This window comes from Camelus ferus, chromosome 12 (assembly GCF_009834535.1).
Source record: "Camelus ferus isolate YT-003-E chromosome 12, BCGSAC_Cfer_1.0, whole genome shotgun sequence".
Classification (NCBI taxonomy): Eukaryota; Metazoa; Chordata; class Mammalia; order Artiodactyla; family Camelidae; genus Camelus; species Camelus ferus.
In genome coordinates, this window is record NC_045707.1 from 13,465,954 (window position 1) to 13,486,085 (window position 20,132).

At 40.8% G+C, this 20,132-nt stretch overlaps 2 protein-coding genes across 6 annotated transcripts in view; one reads left to right on the forward strand and one right to left on the reverse strand.

Annotated features, from left to right (window-relative positions):
* Nucleotides 1–468: 468 nt before the first annotated feature.
* Nucleotides 469–3,704, reverse strand: AMIGO2 (adhesion molecule with Ig like domain 2). Its single transcript, XM_006190309.2, is given in 3 exon segments — nucleotides 469–1,629; nucleotides 1,631–2,920; nucleotides 3,290–3,704. Coding segments are annotated over 2 exon segments (1,566 nt in total). The 5' UTR covers nucleotides 2,858–2,920; nucleotides 3,290–3,704; the 3' UTR covers nucleotides 469–1,290.
* PCED1B (PC-esterase domain containing 1B) overlaps nucleotides 3,463–20,132 on the forward strand; it is a 140,347-nt gene continuing 123,677 nt past the window's right edge. For all 5 annotated transcript variants that reach the window (XR_004324443.1, XR_004324445.1, XR_004324444.1 and 2 more), the window contains exon 1: nucleotides 3,463–3,557. The gene's annotated coding sequence lies outside the window, so the exon portion shown is untranslated. The remainder of the gene's footprint in view (nucleotides 3,558–20,132) is intronic.

Sequence of the window (20,132 nt, forward strand, 5' to 3'; positions counted from 1 at the left end):
GCAGGAAATCATCACTTCCAGTGTGGGAAGGAGCCTTAAACATAACCCTGTCTGAAATCTTCACTTCATAGCTGAGGAAACTTAGATCCACCTCGGGTACTCAATTACCACAGCAGAGATGGGAATGAGGGGGAGGTCTCTGGGTCTCTCAGTTGTTCCAAAATCAGAGCTTAGGGGCCTCCCAAACCTGGCTGAAGTGCATTATGGCATCAGAGTAAAATGTGATACAGAAGGTATAAATAAATTGGGGTGGAACACTTTAGAGCCTTTCCCCCCACCCTTAAAAAAAAATGAACTCTGTACTGTTACTCCAAGAGAGATATTTGCTCTAGAGGGTACTGAACACCAGGTAGCACAATCTGATCCCATAAAACACCTGAGACTTATGTTTTTAAATAGCCAAACAGAACAGAACATGGAGCTGGCAGAACAGATACATTTACAATAATTCAACTGTCCAAAGCACAGTACAGTAAGATTATTTAATAGTCCATACGATTTAAGATTTACATACACACAAGCGGATAAACAAATATTAGTCTGCTAGAACAAAGGCTGAAGAAGTTCCTCAGACATTGTGGTATTGACACCTACGTATCTATGGCAACGGATAATGATGGCTTTAAACTTTCAGTAAGATCTTTTGTACAAGGATAGGAAATGTACCAAATGGAAAGAAGACAGTCAAACAAACGTGCCTTTATTGTACTATTTATCTAACACCATGGGCTGCGGCATTGCTCAGTACATTTTATTGGGGTAGTCTGTTTACTCTGGTCTGCAGTGATGACATGAACCGAATTATTCCCAAATCTAACTTTACTTCGTGCTTTGTAAATAATTGCTGCTCGGTTCTTCCTTCTACATCTTTTCAAAATGAAATAGGGCTCAATGCTTTTCTTTAAAATAACTCAACTCTGGTCCCCCGAAGTCAGCAAAATCTTTTTGAAGAATACTAATACGTGAAATTTAACTTTTCTTTCAAGAATCCTGAGTGGAAGAATAATGAAGTCATGTCACCCCCAGGCCAGCTTTGAAATGATCAGTGATGCTAGAGACTAAGATGTTATCTAGAATTGAAACTCTGAAAAACCATCCCAACTATCTCCGGCACATTGAGGAACTGAAGTGCTTTACCACATTTCCTGTTACCCAGTGAAAGAGACCCTTTGGTTATATTTCAAAAGCTAAAACACATCATGTCTGCCCTGCTGTTTATTTCTGTAGGTCACACAAGAAGTTGAATATGAAGAGATTAAATCACTACATCATACAAATACAGGCACAAAATTAAGTGGACGCCACAAAGGGTGTGTCTGAAAACACTGAATTGACTGAATCTGAGTCGGATTTCACCCTCGTGGACTTTAAGATGCCCTCAGCTATAACCGTTTCACTGGGAAAGAGCCTGACTTTCCCATTCTGCCCGGCTGCGGTATCCTTCAGGGGTTCCAAAAACACCACTCTTTTACTGGCACCTGCCTTCCGTTCATCAGCGGGGCCATCACTGTCAGGGCCAGGAGTGAGGATAGATGCATGGGCATTGCTTTGGTTTAGCATAGTTTTTTGTCTCTTGGGTTTACACTTGCAGGGACATGGCGTCAGATAGAGGTACAAAAGTACCAAAACTGATGCTGGCCACGCAGGCTGCAAGAGTGGTAAAAGCTGTGTTAAATGCCTCATGGGCATGGGATCTGTTTACTGTGAAATTGCTCACGTTTATTGTGACATCCACAGTTTCATTTAACAGACGCTGCCGATTCATTGCAATACAGGAATACACTCCGGCATCCTCAAAACGAGGACTTTCTATCACCAGACTTCCATTGGGAAACACATAAAAGTTTTCCGTCTCTTTATCTGGCTCCAGCACTCTGTTATCTGGACCCACCCACATGAAATCGGTATTTGCGTTTCCAGTCTTGCTGTCACAGTGGACAATCAGCCTCTCCCCGACTTGAGCCTCATGAATAAAGCCAAGTGCACGGAAGGAGCCATTGATGATACTGTCAGAGCAATTCATGAAGCTATCCTGGAGGAGAAGCATCTGATGGAAGTGCCTAGTGTCAGACCACAAGCGACAGGTATAATCATTCTTAAAATCTATCACTGAGCTAAAGTGCCTACGATACCAAAAGATCAGCAGCGAGTAAAGGGAACAGTCACAGACAAATGGGTTTCCATGAAGGTAAATGCCTCTCAGCTGCTTTCCTGGCACTAAGTTTAAATGATGCATCGGTAGGGAGGGGATCCGGTTATAAGAAACGTCTAGAAACATCAGTTCTGCCAGCTTGAACCTTCCAACATACAAATCCATGGGAAACTGCGTGAGAAAGTTTCCACTTAGGTAGAGTTTCTGCAATTGGGAGAGCCCTCCAAATGCTGAAGGGTCAAGATAGGAAATGTGATTGTTGTAAAGCAGGAGCACTTCCAGAACCTTCAACTCTTGGAACACTGCACTTTTCACAGTCTTCAGCTTGTTGGATGATAAGTCAAGACACTTCAGGTTTGGAGTTGTGGAAAAACTGTCAGCAGCAATGCTCGTGATGTTGTTATGGCGAATAATGAGGGTGTTCAGGTTTACAAATGACACCGGAATCCACTCAGAATCCAGAAGCCCAATTCTGTTGTAACTCAGATCCAGTCTCTTAATCAGTCGGAAAAGGTTCCCTGGCACCTTGGACAGGTTTTTGTTGGTGCAGCTCACGATGTCAGTGGCACAGATGCAAGCGGTGGGGCACACCCCGGAGGCGCCACGGCTCACAGTCACCGTGATCACCAACCAACACAGCAGTTCCCTGCAGCCTGGTCTGACAACTCCAGGCAGGGTGGGCAGTGCATGTAAGCGTAAAGACATTATGGTCGCCTCTAAGTCTCTTCCAGGCGCCTTTTCCACCAGCTCAGCCTCCCACCAGTGAACCTGGTAAACAATCAATATTTAAAAAGGGGTAAAAAAACCAAAGTTAACTACCATTATTAACCCTTAAGAGTAAGAATTGGCTTTCTTTCCAGTAACTTTTGAAATGGAGGATTTTTTTTTTCCCACACTAGGGAGCCTATGTCCTTTTTTACCGCTGGATGCAATTTTTCCTGGGTTACTACCAATTACAGACATTTACATTCTAACACAACCGTTTCAACATCAGAAACTCAATTTTTTTTAAGGTGCATCCTACGTGTTGGTGTTTTTTTTTTTTAACTCTCCAAGAGACACAAAAATACACAAACGTAGCATATAAACAATTACACGGAAGTACTTAGCAAGCCACCCATCCAGAAAGCAACTCACAGAGCTGGGAAGCCTCGCCGGCTCCGGGGAGAGACCGCCGACGGTGGTGTCTTCTGCAGGTCTGTGCGTCTGTCTGTCTCTGTCTGTCACTCTGGCATCTTACGAGTTCCTTTCCCTTTCGCTCCCGGCGGGCGGCAGCCTCTCGCTGGCTCGCAACTTTGGGGAGTTTCAAGCAGCCTTGGAGGCGGCGGCAGCAACCCCGGGCGCAGGAAACGTCTCCGCCGGCTCTGGTTGGCTCTCCTGGGCTCTCTTCATGGCTGGGCTGAAGGTACTGCCTGGGCGATCTGGCTGTAGCGTGCCCGCGCGCGGGGCGCCCCGCTCCCGGAGCCGGGTCGGAGGGGCGGGGGCGCGGGCAGCGGGTCGGTCCCGGCCCCGCCTCTCCGCGCTTGGGAGGCTGCAAGACCGGGTTCCCGCGCGCCGCGGGCCGGGTTTTATCCCCGCGCGCCTGGGGTCGGACGCAGGGCGGGGAGACCGGTCCCCGCCCCTGCGCGTCCTCCCTCCAGCGGGAACCAGCTCCCGGGCTGCGAGCGGGAGCCGGCTGGGCACGCGGCAGGGGGCGCGCGGCGCGGGCAGGGGGCGGGGGCGCAGCCAATCGGAGCGGCGGCCGGCGCCCCCACCCCAAGGCCCCACCGCTGCCTCCGCCGCCCAGTCCCGGGGCCCGCGGGCGCGATGGGTGGGGGTCCACGCCCGAGGCCGGGGCTGGCGTCCCCCGGAGTGAGGACTGGCCTGTGCACTCCTGTCAATTTCGTCCGTGCGCCCAGCACTGACCCTGGGGGTGATGGGGTACGGGAGGTTAAGGGACACGCCCAGCCCGGAGGGAAAGGTCGCATACGCGCAGGTCGTCTCTCTCCAAGCCAGTCTACTGACGAATAACCCGACCTCCTCGGCTTTCTTTGCGCGAAGAGCAAGGGGGCTTCCACCGCACTGATTACAGTAGGTTTTAAAGGTTTGCAAAATAAACACAGAAGCCGCTTTCTGTCTCCTCCCACATTTGGGGGAGGGGAGAGAGAAATCGGACACGTTCTTTCCCGTGCAACAGGATCTCTGCTTGAGGGAAGGAACCGGGAAAGCTCTGCGAGGACACCCCGCACTTCCCAGGGAAAGTTCTATCCCTTCCCTGATTCTGGAGGCAGCATCAGGGATGGTGACCAATTAGCGAAGGAGAAGTGCAGGAAAGAAGGCTTGGAGCCGACTTTCCGCCTGAAAGGGAAAGATAAGAGTATTAAGCTTAAAAAAAAGAAAAGAAAAAGAAAAACAGAGCCAGGCTTTTTTTCTTTTTCTTTTTCTTTTTTTCCCAAAATGTGTTCCTGCGGGACAGGGACTGATTCCAGAAGGGATATACGCGCAGAGGCTGTTCATCCTTTCGTGAGAGACAGGCTGGGAAAGGTGCCAGGCCGGGTGGACGAGGCCAAGGAAAATGAGGTGCAGGGTGGGGGAGCTGATGAGCTTTTCGATTAAAAATCCATTTTTGTTTAATTCTGAGATCAGTTTTAACGATAGGATTTGACTGAGCCAAATGGCCCATTTGTCCATTATATCCGGATTAAAAGAAATAAATTACTGCCCTGATGAGAGATCCTAACCGAAGCAGGAAGGAGAGGGACGTTGAAAAGCGGACCAAATTAAGAAAAACAGTTGCGGGCAGGGTACAAAACTCGTTAAGATTACTAAAGAGAGAAATGATAATGCAGACAACCCTTCCCCCTCACTCCGAAGCAACCTTGGAATGAGTGAGAATTGGTCTCTACATTGTCCATGAATGGATTCATGTTGTAGCACAGATCTGCAAGGCCAGTGCCAAGTTTAAATAGAATTGCCTGCGTCGTTAATTTAGTCAGGCTGTTTATGGAATAAATCTGGAATAACACCAGTAAATTAAGATTTTTCAGGTGAAAGCAGCTTGACTCAGATGAGTTTCAGTTTTAGGACAAGTTGAAGTTTATCATAAGATGAATACAGCCTGAAATGCTTCAGGAAAGCATTCCTTACTGTGAGCTCCCAGGGGCCAAGCCAGGGTTGCATTTTTCTAAGTTTAGGCCACACTTTCTTGGGTTCTCAAAACAACAACAACAACAACAACAACAACAACAACAACAACAAAAAACACTTAGTCTCCAAGCTATCATTTTTTACAGTTAGAATAATTAACACAGAGAAACAGCATTAAGATTATTCAGAGGAATACTTGTTAAATGACTAATAAATCACCAAGTTTTTTCAGTATTTTACTAACATCGTATTCACAGGAAACTATGAAGGTGGGAGAAAGACCTCTATTTAAAGCAAAAATAGTCTCAAAAGAAAAGTGACTGTCAAAAATGGAAACAGAAGGTTATGTTACTAGAGTTGTAGGCACATCATGGAAACATTATGCAAAGATTCCACAGCATAAATAAATTAAATGCACTTAAAATCCACAGGCAAGTTTATCTATTTGAAAATCTTATCTGGGGGATTCTGTACATTTGCAGAGGGGAAAGGAGTTTTGAAAGGGGTGTGTCGACTTGACTTGAAGAGAAAGCTAGGAGTTGACCTTAATAATGGTATAAGGTGGGACCTTATTTTGTGGGGGATAATGTTTTATCTTTCTGGCATCCCTTCACCCCCTTCTGCCAGATCCGGTCTTTCTGCTAGAAGGTATATTCCACAAGAGCAAAAAGTTATGTCTAGGACATTGCTCTATTCTTAGCTTCTAGAACCCGGCTTGATACTTGCTTGCCATTGAATAGATTTTTGATGGATCAACTAGTGAATGGGGAACCTCTTCTGGGCTTAACCCAGCCTGTGTCTGCTCATTGCCATTCTGCTGTCTATACATCAAAAAGCTTGCCTGAAAGACAGAAGAGTGGGAAAGAGGAGCCCTGGGGACATTATTTGAGTCCTGGATCCAGTAATGCCTGAAGGCCACTGCACAATTTTGCTTTTCTTTTTAATTAGATTCTCCATCCCATCCCTTTTTTTTGTTTTTGTTTAACTTGTTTTGTGATGTGTTGATGTCATTTGTGACTGAAAGTCCTAGTTCATATAATGATGGTAATAATAAATATGTATGGAGCTGCTGTTATGTGCCAGATCTGAGCTCTGTGTTTTACATGCATTATTTTATTTACTGCTTATCATAACCCTATGACATTGTAAAATCCTAGAAGCCAGATGGTAAACAACTGTGTTTCAAATTATTTGAAAATGGAATGGGAAGAAATTAGCTTGAGGCTCCACTTGAAGGATTTAGATTAAACAGAAGAGAGACGTTTCTGACAGGGTGGTTCCAGCCTGGAACGGGTTGCCAAGACAGATGGTTGAGTTGCCTTCTCAGGAGTTTAAAATAGGACAGATAGATATTTCTCTGGTCTTTTCCACATGACATAATCTATTGGTATTTTTGACCATTCAGTAATAACTCTAACAGATAGGAGAAGGTAGATTGACATTTGATGTGATTCTGAACCTAGTGTGCTCTGGTGCTCTGGCAAGTGTGGTCCTTCGAGTGTCTGGCTGGGGTTGGCAGTAACTCCTGCCTGGGGGCAGGGATTTGAGTAGATGAAATCTCAGGGCTTCTTCTAGCTCTGTGATTTCCAGAATTTCTCAGGGTGTAATCAAAGACTTAAGGAGTTAGAGATGTGAGATAAGAAATTGTTACAGCACTAGTTTGATGATTTGGAGTAATTTTTACTAATAATGAATGCTTTAATAGCACTTTATATGCTGTAGGGGGGCTTTCCTATTCTGGGTCTTATTTGATTCTAGCATGCATCCTGCAATCAGGTGTAGCTGGGACACCAGTCTAAAGTGGACTCTTTTTTTTTTAACCTGGGGGCACGTGAAGTGTCCTTCAGGGACAGCTCACAGGAGTACCCAGTTCTGCAGCGCCTGATCATTGTATGCAGAAGCTTTCTGCTGAAAGTTCACTCTGGGGGCAGCACTCTTGGTAGGGTTTTTGCCATATGACTGGAGCCTAGGTCCATAGGAAACCCATAATGTTGCCCACCAGCTCTGGACGTGCACTCCACTCCTGCGACAGCCTTTTGGCTTGCTCCAGCTGGTTTTTGTAAATTGCCCAAGATTTGTGATAGAAGTAGATTTCACACCCAGCACTGTCTCTGGCTGAATGGAGACTGGAGCTCCAGCCCCTGTGCTCTCTGAACTCCAGGAGGCATGTGTCACCTTGGGGTTGGGTTCTCTGGAAGCTCCTTAGGCTAGAAATGGCAAAGGCGGGGAAGGATGGGGCATGCAAGTAAGTATGCACATGCCCTCCCCAGGGAGTGCCCACAGTGGGGCAACTCTTTAAGCAGTCCCCACTCACCCATCTGCTCTTTCCAACTCTTGTCTTCATGGACATAGACTGGATAGGATCTTTGTCGTTGTTTTCAATTTAGTTGAGCTAAAATTCATAGAAACAAAATTCACCATTTTGACCATTTTAAAGTATACTAATCATTGTTTATCCAACCATCACCACTATCTAATTCTGGAATAATTTCATCACTACCCCCCCCCCCCAAAGAAACCCTGTGGCCATTAAGCAGTCACTCCTATTTCTCTCCTCCCAGCCCCTGGCAACCACTGATTTACTTTCTCTCACTATGGATTTGTCTACTCTGAATATTTCATATAAATGGAATCATACAATATGTAGCCTTTTGTGTCTGGCTTCTTTCACTTAGCGTAGTGTTGTCAAGGTTTGGATGGGGTTTTTGGATTAAAGTTTGTAGGACCCATTGGGATCATCCGCTTGAAAGTCTGCATAGTTGGTTTAGTTGCACTTGAACTTAGATGTAGGACATCTGCCCCTGCTGTTGTCAGCTTTGAGGCGCGAGGTCCCATTTGCCCATAGCCTTCAGTTATAAAAGTATTGAGCCCCTGTGTGGTTAAAGAAGAAACCTAGCAGTCTTATGAACTGAGATCTAAGTTCTACTCTTGGGCAAAAATGCTTTCATCGCTCCATAAACCCCAAGAATCAATTAAGGATATGACAATGAATGATTTCTTAGATTCCTTTTAACTTCAAAAAATTAATCTGATTTTCTGATAGCAATGTATCTGCTGTTACTCAGGCCCTAGGAAGACAGAGGGCTAGAACACAGGTACCAGCCGGTTACCGCAGATCTGAGTTTAGTTCCTCCCTCTGGGTCACTTATCCCTGCGCTGGGAAGGCACAAGCCCCTCCTCTTCCTTCCCGCTAATGTCAGTTTCATCGCTGCTTCAGGAAAAGTAACTTAGTGCAAGTTCTGTACTGTTGAGACATCATTTTAATTTATTAAGTATTCGATCACGATGGGTTAGCATCATTTCTAAGAGAAAAAAAGAAAAGGTGCATCTTTAATGTGCAACAGTGATGTGGATGGATAAATTAGTCCGCATCCATTGAGCGTCGTACAGTGTTGTCATTAAAAATAATGTGGCGGAGAAAAATCTGGTGACACAGCAAAAAATTACCAAAAAAGTGCTATCCAATTTCTGTAAAAGAAAATACATACGTATATGAAATAGATGTATGCATAGAAGATCATCTGAAAGAGTGTATATCTATGTCATAGATACATAGGGTTTTTAAAATTTTCCTTCTCTTTCCTTGTCTGCATTTTGTGTTTTTCTCCAATGCTTTGGTGATAAGAAGCACAGTGAGAACTTATCATTGTTTAAAGTTACTAAGTCAGGTGCATCAGTGTTTCCTCTTTATCATGATTCCAACTTAATACTCAGCAACTCTGGTTTCAGAGAACAAAACCGTCTCCTGGCTTCTCAGGCAGGCAGTGACTCTGACTTCCCCTGATTTGAGGAACAATAATTGCTGTCCCCTCTTAGCACTACTGTTATTTGTTTGGCAGACATTTACTGAGCAGCTGCTATGTGCTGGGCACTACTCTTTAGCCTGAGAATTACAGCAATACTTAAGTGCTACTGTAGTCACAAGTCTTACTAGAATGAGGTGTGTATAGTCACTTACATATTTCTTGTTGGCCAGTTGTCCACATTCCCAGGTTTGCAACTCAGCATCCTTGGTTGGGATCAACTCCCAGCAGCTGTGACTCCGTCCCTCTCGCAACACATTCTTAGACCAGCCTTTGGGCAGGTAGCATGGGCCCCTGCCCCACACGACCATTGGTTTTTCAGTGGGAAACAAAAATAAAAGTAACAACTAAAACCCTTTATTCCTAATCCGAAAAGTACTGTGTGCTCATTGCCGAAAAAAAAATGGAAGATACAGAAAAAAAGTAAGAAATCAGAAAACGCCATTTAGAATCTTACTGGTAAATTTATTTCTGCTGGAAGAATAAATCCATTGTTGTGAGCAACCTGAGAAGGTTACAGAAGTTTAGTTCTCTCTTTGTCATAATTATGTAACGAGAGAAACAAGCAGAACCTTTTTTTTTTTTTTTTAATACTCTGAAATTCTCAGCTTTAGGAATGAAAATTTGCTTTATAAAATATAGTTGAAGCCAGGCATCTAGCATCATGGTCCCTTTTGTGATTTTGGTCATGAATGGTAGATGCTTTAATTTCCATTTTGCTTATTATTAGCCTGAAGAAATCATCTAATTGAATTCCTAAATGCTATTATATCTCTCAAAACTCGGGCTAATTTTATCTCTGAAAAATACAGATAATTTTTTAACAAACCCAGTTTAGCAAATATACGAAGCCTTCAGACTCCAGTTTGATGTCCTCTAAAAAATCTGATTTCCTGTAGCAGTGATTAATGTATCATATCTTTGTAAAGGTGGTATCTGATTATTCAAGGAACTATGTGATTTGAAGGAATCATTATTTGCTAGCCAACATGAACACAAAATAGAGTAAAATAAAACTGAGAGAGAGAATAATAAACTCTATTATACAACCAGCACTACGGCAAATACTTATTCAGTTATTTTCAGCAAATCTCTCTGTGGTAGATGCTCCGTGGATAATTGGCTCTGGAACTCTGACCTTTCAGTTTGGCCTAGTGAAAGGGAAACATCGCATTCATATAGGGGAAGGCAGAAGGGCCTCTGGAAAGATCTAGGGAAGTACGCTTGATAAGACTCAACATTCATTCTCACTATGTAACGGGTTTCTCATCTAATTCTTCCAAGGGCCCTAAGAGATGGCCATTAACATCCTCATTTTTTAATGAGGGCAGTGGGGCTTGACTGGTTTAAATAACTTGCCCAAGATGAGTAAGTAGAAACCAGATCTCTCACCCAAGCCTGTCTCACTCTGATGTCAAGCTCCGCCATCACCTCTAATGCTTCCCATTAGGGAGCAGAAGGGTCAGTCATAATTTACATTCCATTCAGCAAATATCGTTCGTCCTGGCCACACTCCTGGAACCACGATATGGTTGCTCTCCTCTAGGAATTTGTAGTGTTATTATAGTAATTACAGGATATAAGACGGTATATAGTTCAGTCTCAAATTGGATATAACCAAGAGCTAAAATTTTTGCAACCGAAAATATGTACTTTGGGCATTGAATATTCCAATACCAGCAGAATTTTAGGTCTTACTCATTTCTTGACCAAGGAGCTGACTCAACAAAGTGAATTGTATGTGAATAAAAACATAATTTGAGCGAAACTATTTGAACGGTCAGGGATGAAAATGATCTCTTAGAATTAAGCAATGATAATACGAATCCTGTGGCTTGTTTTACCCACGGCATTCACAAATGGAGGATTATACGGAAGAAAAGTAGGTATCTCTCTCCTGGCACATGCAGAGTCTGAAGCATCCTCTGCATGCCAAATGGCATTGTGTGGGGAAAAAAAAAAAAAGAGCAATGTGGTAAAATGGAGCATTGACTAAAGAATCAAATCCCTGGGTTCCGGTGCCAGTACTTTCCTTTAACTAATTGTGAGAACTTAGGGTGGTGATACGGACTTTCAAACTCAACTTTCCCATTTGTGAAATGGAAATACAGTTCCAATGTATGCTCTGTTTGATTTCCCGAGACTGATGGAGATGAGACATGTGCAAAGTGCTTGGGGAACGATAAAGCTATAAAAGTGTATTGCAGTGAGTCCTATTCATGTGTTATTCATCCTTATTGCCCTGGTGCCTTGGACGTGATGTGATACAGCACAGATGTTTAACCAATGTTTGTTGAACCTAATGGAACCGAAGCTAGGTTTACGTACAGAATAAACAGAGCTGGAGAGGTGTCTCACCACAGTGATGTTTGTACTAATTATGTGGCTCCTCTGAGCCGGGCTGTACCAGAGCATGGCAGGTCCTCATTTGGGGGACCTGCTGGTGGCTCAGCCCTGCCTTGCTCTCTGTTGTACTCGCAGCTGCTGCAGATGGAAATGAGCCCACCTGCCTGCATGCCTGGGCTTCCCGAAGCCCCTGGGGACTTGAAGCTGGCAGGTTGTGGGGAGCATCCTGGGTGAAGACCTTTAGTTAGGAGAGATGATTGCCAATCTCAGTACACACTGGAGTATACCCAAAGGACTTTTGAACTCCAGGGGAGGACAAAATTAAAAAAAATAATAATCATTCTCTTCAGAGAGCAGTTTTGACATGCTGCCGCTTGCATTGTGATAGAAATACATGGTAGGAAACCAAGGAAGTTTTCCTTGGAAGCTGTTGTATTGAAGAGGTCAGGTACAAATCTGAACAAGTTGCTGGAGCATGAGTCTGCTCACTGACATTTCCTGCTTTACAGAAATAGCAGGATGATGGAAAACATGCTATTGTGGCAGCTGTCCACATTTATCTCAAAGTGGAATTTTTCGTTTATTAGAAATTATATTTATTAGAACTCTTGAACATCTGAATTCCTCTTTCGTAAATTCCCTGTTCTGGGAAGGCACTGAGAACCTTAGTTCTATTTTCATAAGCAGAATAACATTGACCTGATGAGTATCAAATGTGTGTGTTTGTTTGTTTGCTTGTTTTGTAGAGGGCATCTAGGGGGAAAGCTGGGTGAGTGATGGGCTCTCCAGATGGACTATCTTGGTAAAATCAACAAAGCCCAGCTTGGCAGGTCCAAGCTTGATATGTTTGATGTCCCAGAGTTAATCTGATGTGTGGAGAGTGACTTATAATATAAGCCAAAAGAATGCCTACCTACGAATTCAAAAAAGAGCAAAAATCAAGTGGATCAGAACTTGATATGGTTCTAATCATAGTCTGCCTGTAAGAAAGCTTTAGGAAGCCAAATTTGTAATCATAAACGTATCTGCTGAGTGTGAAATAATAGAGCCGTTAGTTTGATGAATTTACTGTTCAGTGGTATCAAGCTATTATAGCATGACAAATCCATTGCCGCAAGAGAGGTTTGTCTGCCAATAAGGTTACGTATCAGGTTGGCTGGAGATAACACTGTCATCCGTGGACTGAAGGCACCAAGGAATTAATCGGTGAAATCTTAAATTATGCGAGAAAATACAAAGGCGTCATGATTCTGCCCCAATCTGAAAATTACTCTTTCTATTAAAGGCACTCCTCTTTCCGATAGCAGTACAATCACAGAGTACGCAGAGGCAGAATATCATAAATCAGGGCAAATGGTGATGACACAGAAGAGAGGTAGATGGACAGCGCAGAACTTATCAGAAAGTCGTGGAGCTAGCCATTGCTACTGAACTGTCCATCTTTTTCTTTCTGGTTTGTCATTTTTAAATAAATTCTGGATCTGTGTTTTTTAATCAAATATATTATGTAAGTATCTATAAGTATATGTATTTAATATTCTGTCCCACCCTGTGGGTTGCTGTTTTACTCCCTTTTGGTGAACAGAAGTTCTTAGCTGTAATATGGTCAAGTTTATCACATTTCTTTTTTCTTTTGTGTTTGCTCTTTTATTTCCTATTTGAAAAAGGATTGCCTCGTCCAAGGTCATGAAGATGTTTTCCTCTAAAAGCTTTATTGTTTTACTGTTCAATGTATTTCTACAATCCAGCTTGCTATGGTCTGAATATCTGTGTTCCGCCCCCAAATTCATATGTTGAAATCCCAGCCCCCAAGGTAATGGTATTAGGAGGTGGGGCGTTTGGGAGGTGACTAGTTCATGAAGGCAGAGCCCTCCTGAATGGGATTAGGCCCCAGAGAGATCCTGCCGTGTGAGGACAAGACACATCTGTGAAGGACGAAGCAGGACCTCACCAGATGCCAGAGTTTATTATATTTCTTTATAACCATCCAAACAGACCAAGACATATCTGGAATTGACTCTTGCATGTAATGTGAGGTAGAAGTCAATATACATTTTTTTCCATGTGATATACAGTTGTCTCAGCATGATTTATTGAAAAGACCACCCTTTTCTCTACTGAATTACATGGTCACTTCCCCACCCCCAATTTTTTTTTAATTGAAGTATAGTCAGATATAATACGTCAATCTCTGATATACAGCATAATGTACATGGTCACTTTTGCCATAAATCATGTGATCAGATATGCATGGATCTATTCCATTGGATAGGTGACTGTTTTTGTGCTAGTACTACACAGTTTTGATAGGAATAGTTCCTGATAGCTCATAATGTAAGTCCTTCATATTTGTTCTTCTTCAAGAATGCCTTGGCTGTTCTTGGCCTTTTGCATTTCTATATGAATTTTACAATTGGTTTGTAAATTTCTGGGAAAAAATACCCTACAGCTTGGATTTTGACTGAGAGTTCATAGAAATATGTATTAATTTGGCGAGAACTTGTATCTTTACAATATTGAATCATTCAGTCTATAACAAGTCCATTTATTTGGCTCTCCTGTATTTTTTCTGAATAATATTTTGTAATTTTTAGTTAGAGGTCCTGTACATAGTTCATTAGATTTATTTCTAAGTGTTTGATGCTTTGGGTGCTATCATAAATGTTGTATTTTCTATTTGCTTATTGCCAGTATATACAAATAGGACTCATGTCATAGTCAGCTCAGACTGCTGTAACAAAAGACCATACACTGGGCAGCTTGTCGACAACATAAATTTATATCTCACAGTTCTGGAAGCTGGGAAGTCCACAATCAAGGTGCTGGCAGATTGGTGTCTGGGGAAGACCATCTTCTTCTTACATAGACAGTGACATTCTGCTGTGTTCTCACGTTCGGGAGGGGTAGGGGTCTCTCTGGAGACTCTTTTTGTAAGAGCACTCATCCCACTCATGGGGGCAGAGCCCAAAGGTCCTATCTCTTAGTACCTTCACTCTGGGGGTTAAGATTTCAAAATATCAATTTTGGAGGGAACTCAAACATTCAATCTACAGCAACTCATTTTTTGTATGTTGACTTTATATCCAGTGTCCTTCTTATATTCTCTTATTAATTCTAACAATTTATCTATAGATTCTTTGGAAATTTTCTGTGTGCCTGGTCCTATTCTCTGGAAATGACAGTTTTATTTCTTCCTGTTCAATCTCCATGACTTTTATTTCTTCCTCATGCCTTTTGCACTGGCTAGACCTCGAGTAACAGTGTTGAGCAGACGTGTTTACAGTGGCCATTCTTGACTCAGTCCCAGTATCCAGGGGAAGGTGTCAAACTCTCAATGAGAATGATGTTTGCTGTGGGTATATTGTAGACATTCTTTATCACATTAAAAAGTTTCTATACTTAGCTGGCTGAAAGTTTTCATTACAAGTGAATGTTGAATTTATCCAATACTTTTTCTGCATTGGAGATGATCATATGATTTTATTCCCTTCTATGAATGTGGTGAGCTGAATATATGATTTTTGAATGTTAAACCATACTTGCACACCTAAGACTAAACGCCACTCAGTTTTCTGTATCACTGGATTTGATTTCCTAATATTTGGTTAAGAATTTTTAATAATGTTTATGAGAAAGATGAGTTTGAAATTTTATCAGAATTCTTGTTAGAGTTTTTAAATCAAGTTTAGGCTGTTTTCATTTTTTAAAAAGTCTAGGAAGCTCTGCTTCTGTTTTTATCTTCTTGAAGAATTATATGGGTATTATTTTTCCTTAAATTTTTGGAAAATGCATTGATCAGTTCCCTGGGCCTAGACTTTTCTTTGGAAAAAGTTTTTTAAATAATGGGCTCAAATTCTTAATACACACAGAACTATTCATGTTTTCTGTTTCTTCTTCTGTCAGCTTTGGTAAATTGTGTTTTTCAAAGAATTTGTCTATTTCATCCAAATTGTCAAATTTATCTCCATGAAGTTGTTTTTAGAATACTTTTGTTGTGCAGTCCACAGTGATATCCTCTCTTTCATTGCTGTTGTTGCTAATTTGTGTGTGGTTTTTTTTTAACTTTTTGAAAAATCAGTTTTGGTTTTATCCATTTTGTTAATCTTTTCAAAGAGCCAGTTTTGAGGTTTGTTTGATTTTTCTGTATTCTATGTTGGATTATTATTTTCTTGATTTCAGTTTTTATCTCTATCTTTGATTTCTTTAGGTTTGATTGCTGCTCTTTTCTAGCCTCTTGAGATCAGCACCTAAATAACTGATTTTTATTAGTTTTTTTTCCCTACTATATGCATTTAAGGCTATATATTTCCTTCTAAGCATCATTTTAGTTTTTTTCCCATAAGCTTTGAAGTGTATTTTTTAAGTATTCAGTTTAAAATATTTTCTATTTTTCTTTTATCCCATGGATTATTTAGAGTGTATTGGGGTTTTTTTGTTTGTTTGTTTTGTGTTTCTTTAAACATTTTTTATTGATTTATAATCATTTTGCAATGTTGTGTCAAATTCCAGTGTAGAGCACAATTTTTCAGTTATACATGAACATATATATATATATTCATTGTCACATTTTTTTCTCTGTGAGCTACCATAAGATCTTGTGTCTATTTCCCTGTGCTATACAGTATAATCTTATTTATCTATTCTACAATTTTGAAATCCCGTCTATCCCTTCCCACCCTCCGCCCCCTTGGCAACCACAAGTTTGTATTCTATGTCTATGAGTACATTTCTGTTTTGTATTTATGCTTTGTTTGTTTGTTTGTTTTTTGATTCCACATATGAGCGATCTCATATGGTATTTCTTTTTCTCTTTCTGGCTTACTTCACTTAGAATGACATTCTCCAGGAGCATCCATGTTGTTGCAAATGGCGTTATGTTGTTGGTTTTTATGGCTGAGTAGTATTCCATTGTCTAAATACACCACATCTTCTTTATCCAGTCATCTGTTGATGGACATTTAGGCTGTTTCCATGTCTTGGCTATTGTAAATAGTGCTGCTATGAACACTGGGTTGCTGGTGTCATTTTGAAGTAGGGTTCCTTCTGGATATATGACCAGGAGCAGGATTCCTGGGTCATATGGTAAGTCTGTTCCTAGTCTTTTGAGGAATCTCCATACTGTTTTCCACAGTGGCTGTAGAGTGTATTGTTTAATTTTTAAGCTATTGAGTTTTTTTTTTTTTCCTATCTTCATTGTTGATGTCTAGTTTAATTCCATGGTGGTCAGAGAAGGCATTCTGAAAGATTTCAACACTTTGAAATTATTGAGACTCTCCTTATATTACAATATGTTGATTTTAATAAATGTTCCACATTCACTTGAAATGAATAGGTGCGGTTTGACATGCATGGCAATTAGATCAGGCCTACTGATTGTGCTATTAATATCTTCTATATCCTTACTGATTTTTTATTTTGGGCTTATTCTACCAGCTATTGAGAAAGATATGTTAATACCTCCCAGTGTAACGGTTGATTTGAATGTTTTTCCTTTTTGTTTATTTAGAAGCAATGCTATTGAATGCATAGAGACTTAGAGTTATAGTATTTTCCTATTGGATTGACCCATTTACAGTTATAAACCGTCTCTCATTACCTTAATAATATCTTGCCTTAAAGTTCACATTGCCTAATATTGGTAGAGTTACACAAGCTTTTTTTGGTGTTGTTAGTGTTTGCATAGTATATTTGTCTTTCCTGTTACATTAAGTATTTCTTTATTATTATATTTAAAGCACATAGTTCAATTTTTTAAAATCTTGTCTGATAATCACAGTCTTTTACTTCAAATTTAGTTCACTTACATTCAGTATAACCCCTGACATAATTAGGTTTCTGGCTACCATCTTATTTTTCATTTCTTATTAGGCTCTTCTCTTTTATATTCCTTTTTTCCTTTTATGTTTCTTTTCCTGTCTTTTTGCCTTTTTTAAATTATTAAAAAATTTAAGATTATTTAATTTTTTCTAGTAACTTGCAAATAATACATTAGTTTCTTATTCGATAGTAGTTATCCTAGAGATTACAACATATATCCTTGATGTATTACAAAATTATATAAATTATTATTTTTACCACTCCTCTGATATAATGAGACCCCTAAACCTTTTAAACTGTTTACCCTTCTGGACTTCTGTTCTTCTTGCTTTGCATTTTAGTTCCACTTAGATTTTATCCTATAAAGGACATTACATTTATTGTTTTGTACAGTCTAGTAATTTATAAATATCCCTTTACTTACCAGTTCCAATGTTTTTTATTCCTTCCTGCATTTAAAAAAAAATAAACTTGCAACACAGCCACTATGTAAGTCAACTATGCTGGTTTAAATATATTTGAGATGGAATTTTGATTAAATAATCACCAAAAATAGATTGTAACTTTGTGTAAAACAACTTCAGTATTGAGGTCAGGGAACAATGCAGATTTTTCAATGAAGTACTGAATTTATTCTGTCAAATTCAAATGCTTATTAAATGGTGTTCTGCAGTTTTCAAAGAGTGTTAACATCCAACCCTCAGTTGATTCCATGAATAACTTGATGGATAAGCCAAAAAGACAAAGAAGTGGGGGTCATGGGAGGAAGGGGACTTGCCCACACTTACACACCTGACCTTGAGCTCAAGTCCCCTGATGCCTGGTTCAGTCTTCTATCTGTATCATCTCGAAATACCTAAAATAACTCATATGTCTATAAAGATAAACCAGGCTATGGAAAATATATCCCTCAAAATACACAATTTAATTACAACTTCTTAAGTGATCACCCTCTTCCTTCTTTTTATAGCTTCTTATCTGTATTTTTAAAACTCAGAACACACATAAACATCTGCCTGTAGCAAACATAGTAAGTTTCCTCCCAACTGAAAGCTCCCATTAAAGCCACGCAGAAGAGAAAGTGAGGCAGATGATATCATGTTTATTTTAGTCTTTCTGCTTCGTTTTTCTTTCCAGGCAATGAGCTGAGCTTAGTTTTCAGAACCAGATATGACCGTTGTTTATGTATCTATATTTATTAGTAGTCTACTTTTAGCAATTTTTAGGTACAATAGATTCCAAGAGTATTTTGGGAAATTCTCACTGGTGACATCTAGACTGTATTCATTGGGAAACCAACAAACACATACCCCGAAGAGTCATGAATAAAATAAACTTTTGGAGTGTGTGTATAAGGCTCTTCTGCTCATCTAGCACAAGACAGAGCAGGTGCTTACGAAGGTTAACTGAATGAATGAATGAACGAACTAATAAATGAATGAAAAGTACCTCAGTATCTGGCTCTGTCACCTCGGTTTACCCAGATTCTCCTGGCCCCATTCACGGTGATGGCAGTGCCACCACTGAACCAGCAGTTTACTTTTTGTTAAATTTATAGTAGAGGGAGAAAAAAGATGGAGAATCTGAATAGACCAGGAGCAGACTCGTGGACAACGACAATTGAACTCTCGCAAGAATTTGAGCCAAATGACAGAAACAACAGTCAGTGGTTGTGGACTCCCACTCAGAGCTCATGTCCTGTCCGGGCTGAGGCTGGCACCAGTGCACACCAAAGTCAAGTACAACCAAGTTTGTTTGAAAACAAAATTATAAATAATCAGAGGAAGCCAAGTCTTTAGATGGAAGATATTAGATGTTCAAAAAGCAAGGAGAAGAGTCAAAAGAGAGGGAGAGAATAAAAAAAAAAAAAAGAATCAGAGAACAGAGACCCACTGAGATTCTAGTTCCCAGCTTAGGTCTCTGTAACGTCCAAGCTGGACTTGGCTTTCTGCTTCTGGATGTCTGAAAGATTGGCGGCTTTATCTTTACAATTAACTCCTCTTTTTAATTTGAGTTAATTAGAGTGAGATTTGATTCCCAGCAACCCACAGTCTCTCTGACTAATGGCCTTCTCTTCTCCCCCAGGCACCCAGGGCTTTAGTGTGGCCCTTCTCCTGCTTTTGAGGAAAGAAAGTGATCTGCAAATTGTTCACCCCGTCAAATTGTTTGATTTTTCCAGTAACATTTTACAAACTCACTGCAGTGAGACGGCAACATGAGACACTAAGGAATAGCAATTCACGCTATCATTTTTGTCATTGTTTATAGATTTGGAATATACATAAACATATACTGGAATATATTTTAGGAATCTTCCCAGAGCACCTTCTACTATCTCAGGAGCTGACCGCTTCCTCTGGCTAAAGGATGACATCATTACACATGAACCTTTCCTTGTCCCCCGACACTCCACACACACACACACACACACACACACACACAAAACTCTTCTATCAAATTTTAAGTGCTTGAAAATAGAGATTACGTCTCCACCATCTTTGCACACTTAGCATCGTAGTACAGTGGCTAAAACTATAGCATTCATTTGAATGAATACATGTCATATGCGTAAATTGAATGCATATTCTTTCTCTACCTCTCTTGAATGTTTTTAGAATACTGGGGCCTAATATTCAGATACTTTCCTTTGCCCTTTTGCTACTCCTTCTGGACTTCCACGTGTCCTTAGACTACTGTGAGCTCTGCTAGAATTGTTTGAAGGGCATGAGGAAGACAGGAAAGCGGCATTAACCTTTACTCAACCCAGGAAAAGAAGCCATAGAGGTGGCCCAGTCAGAGTCATCAGGCTGTGATTAAAGGGGCATTTGAAAGGGATTTTCTGAGCCAGCACAACTTCCCATCCACCTGGGCACTCCCAACATTGGCCC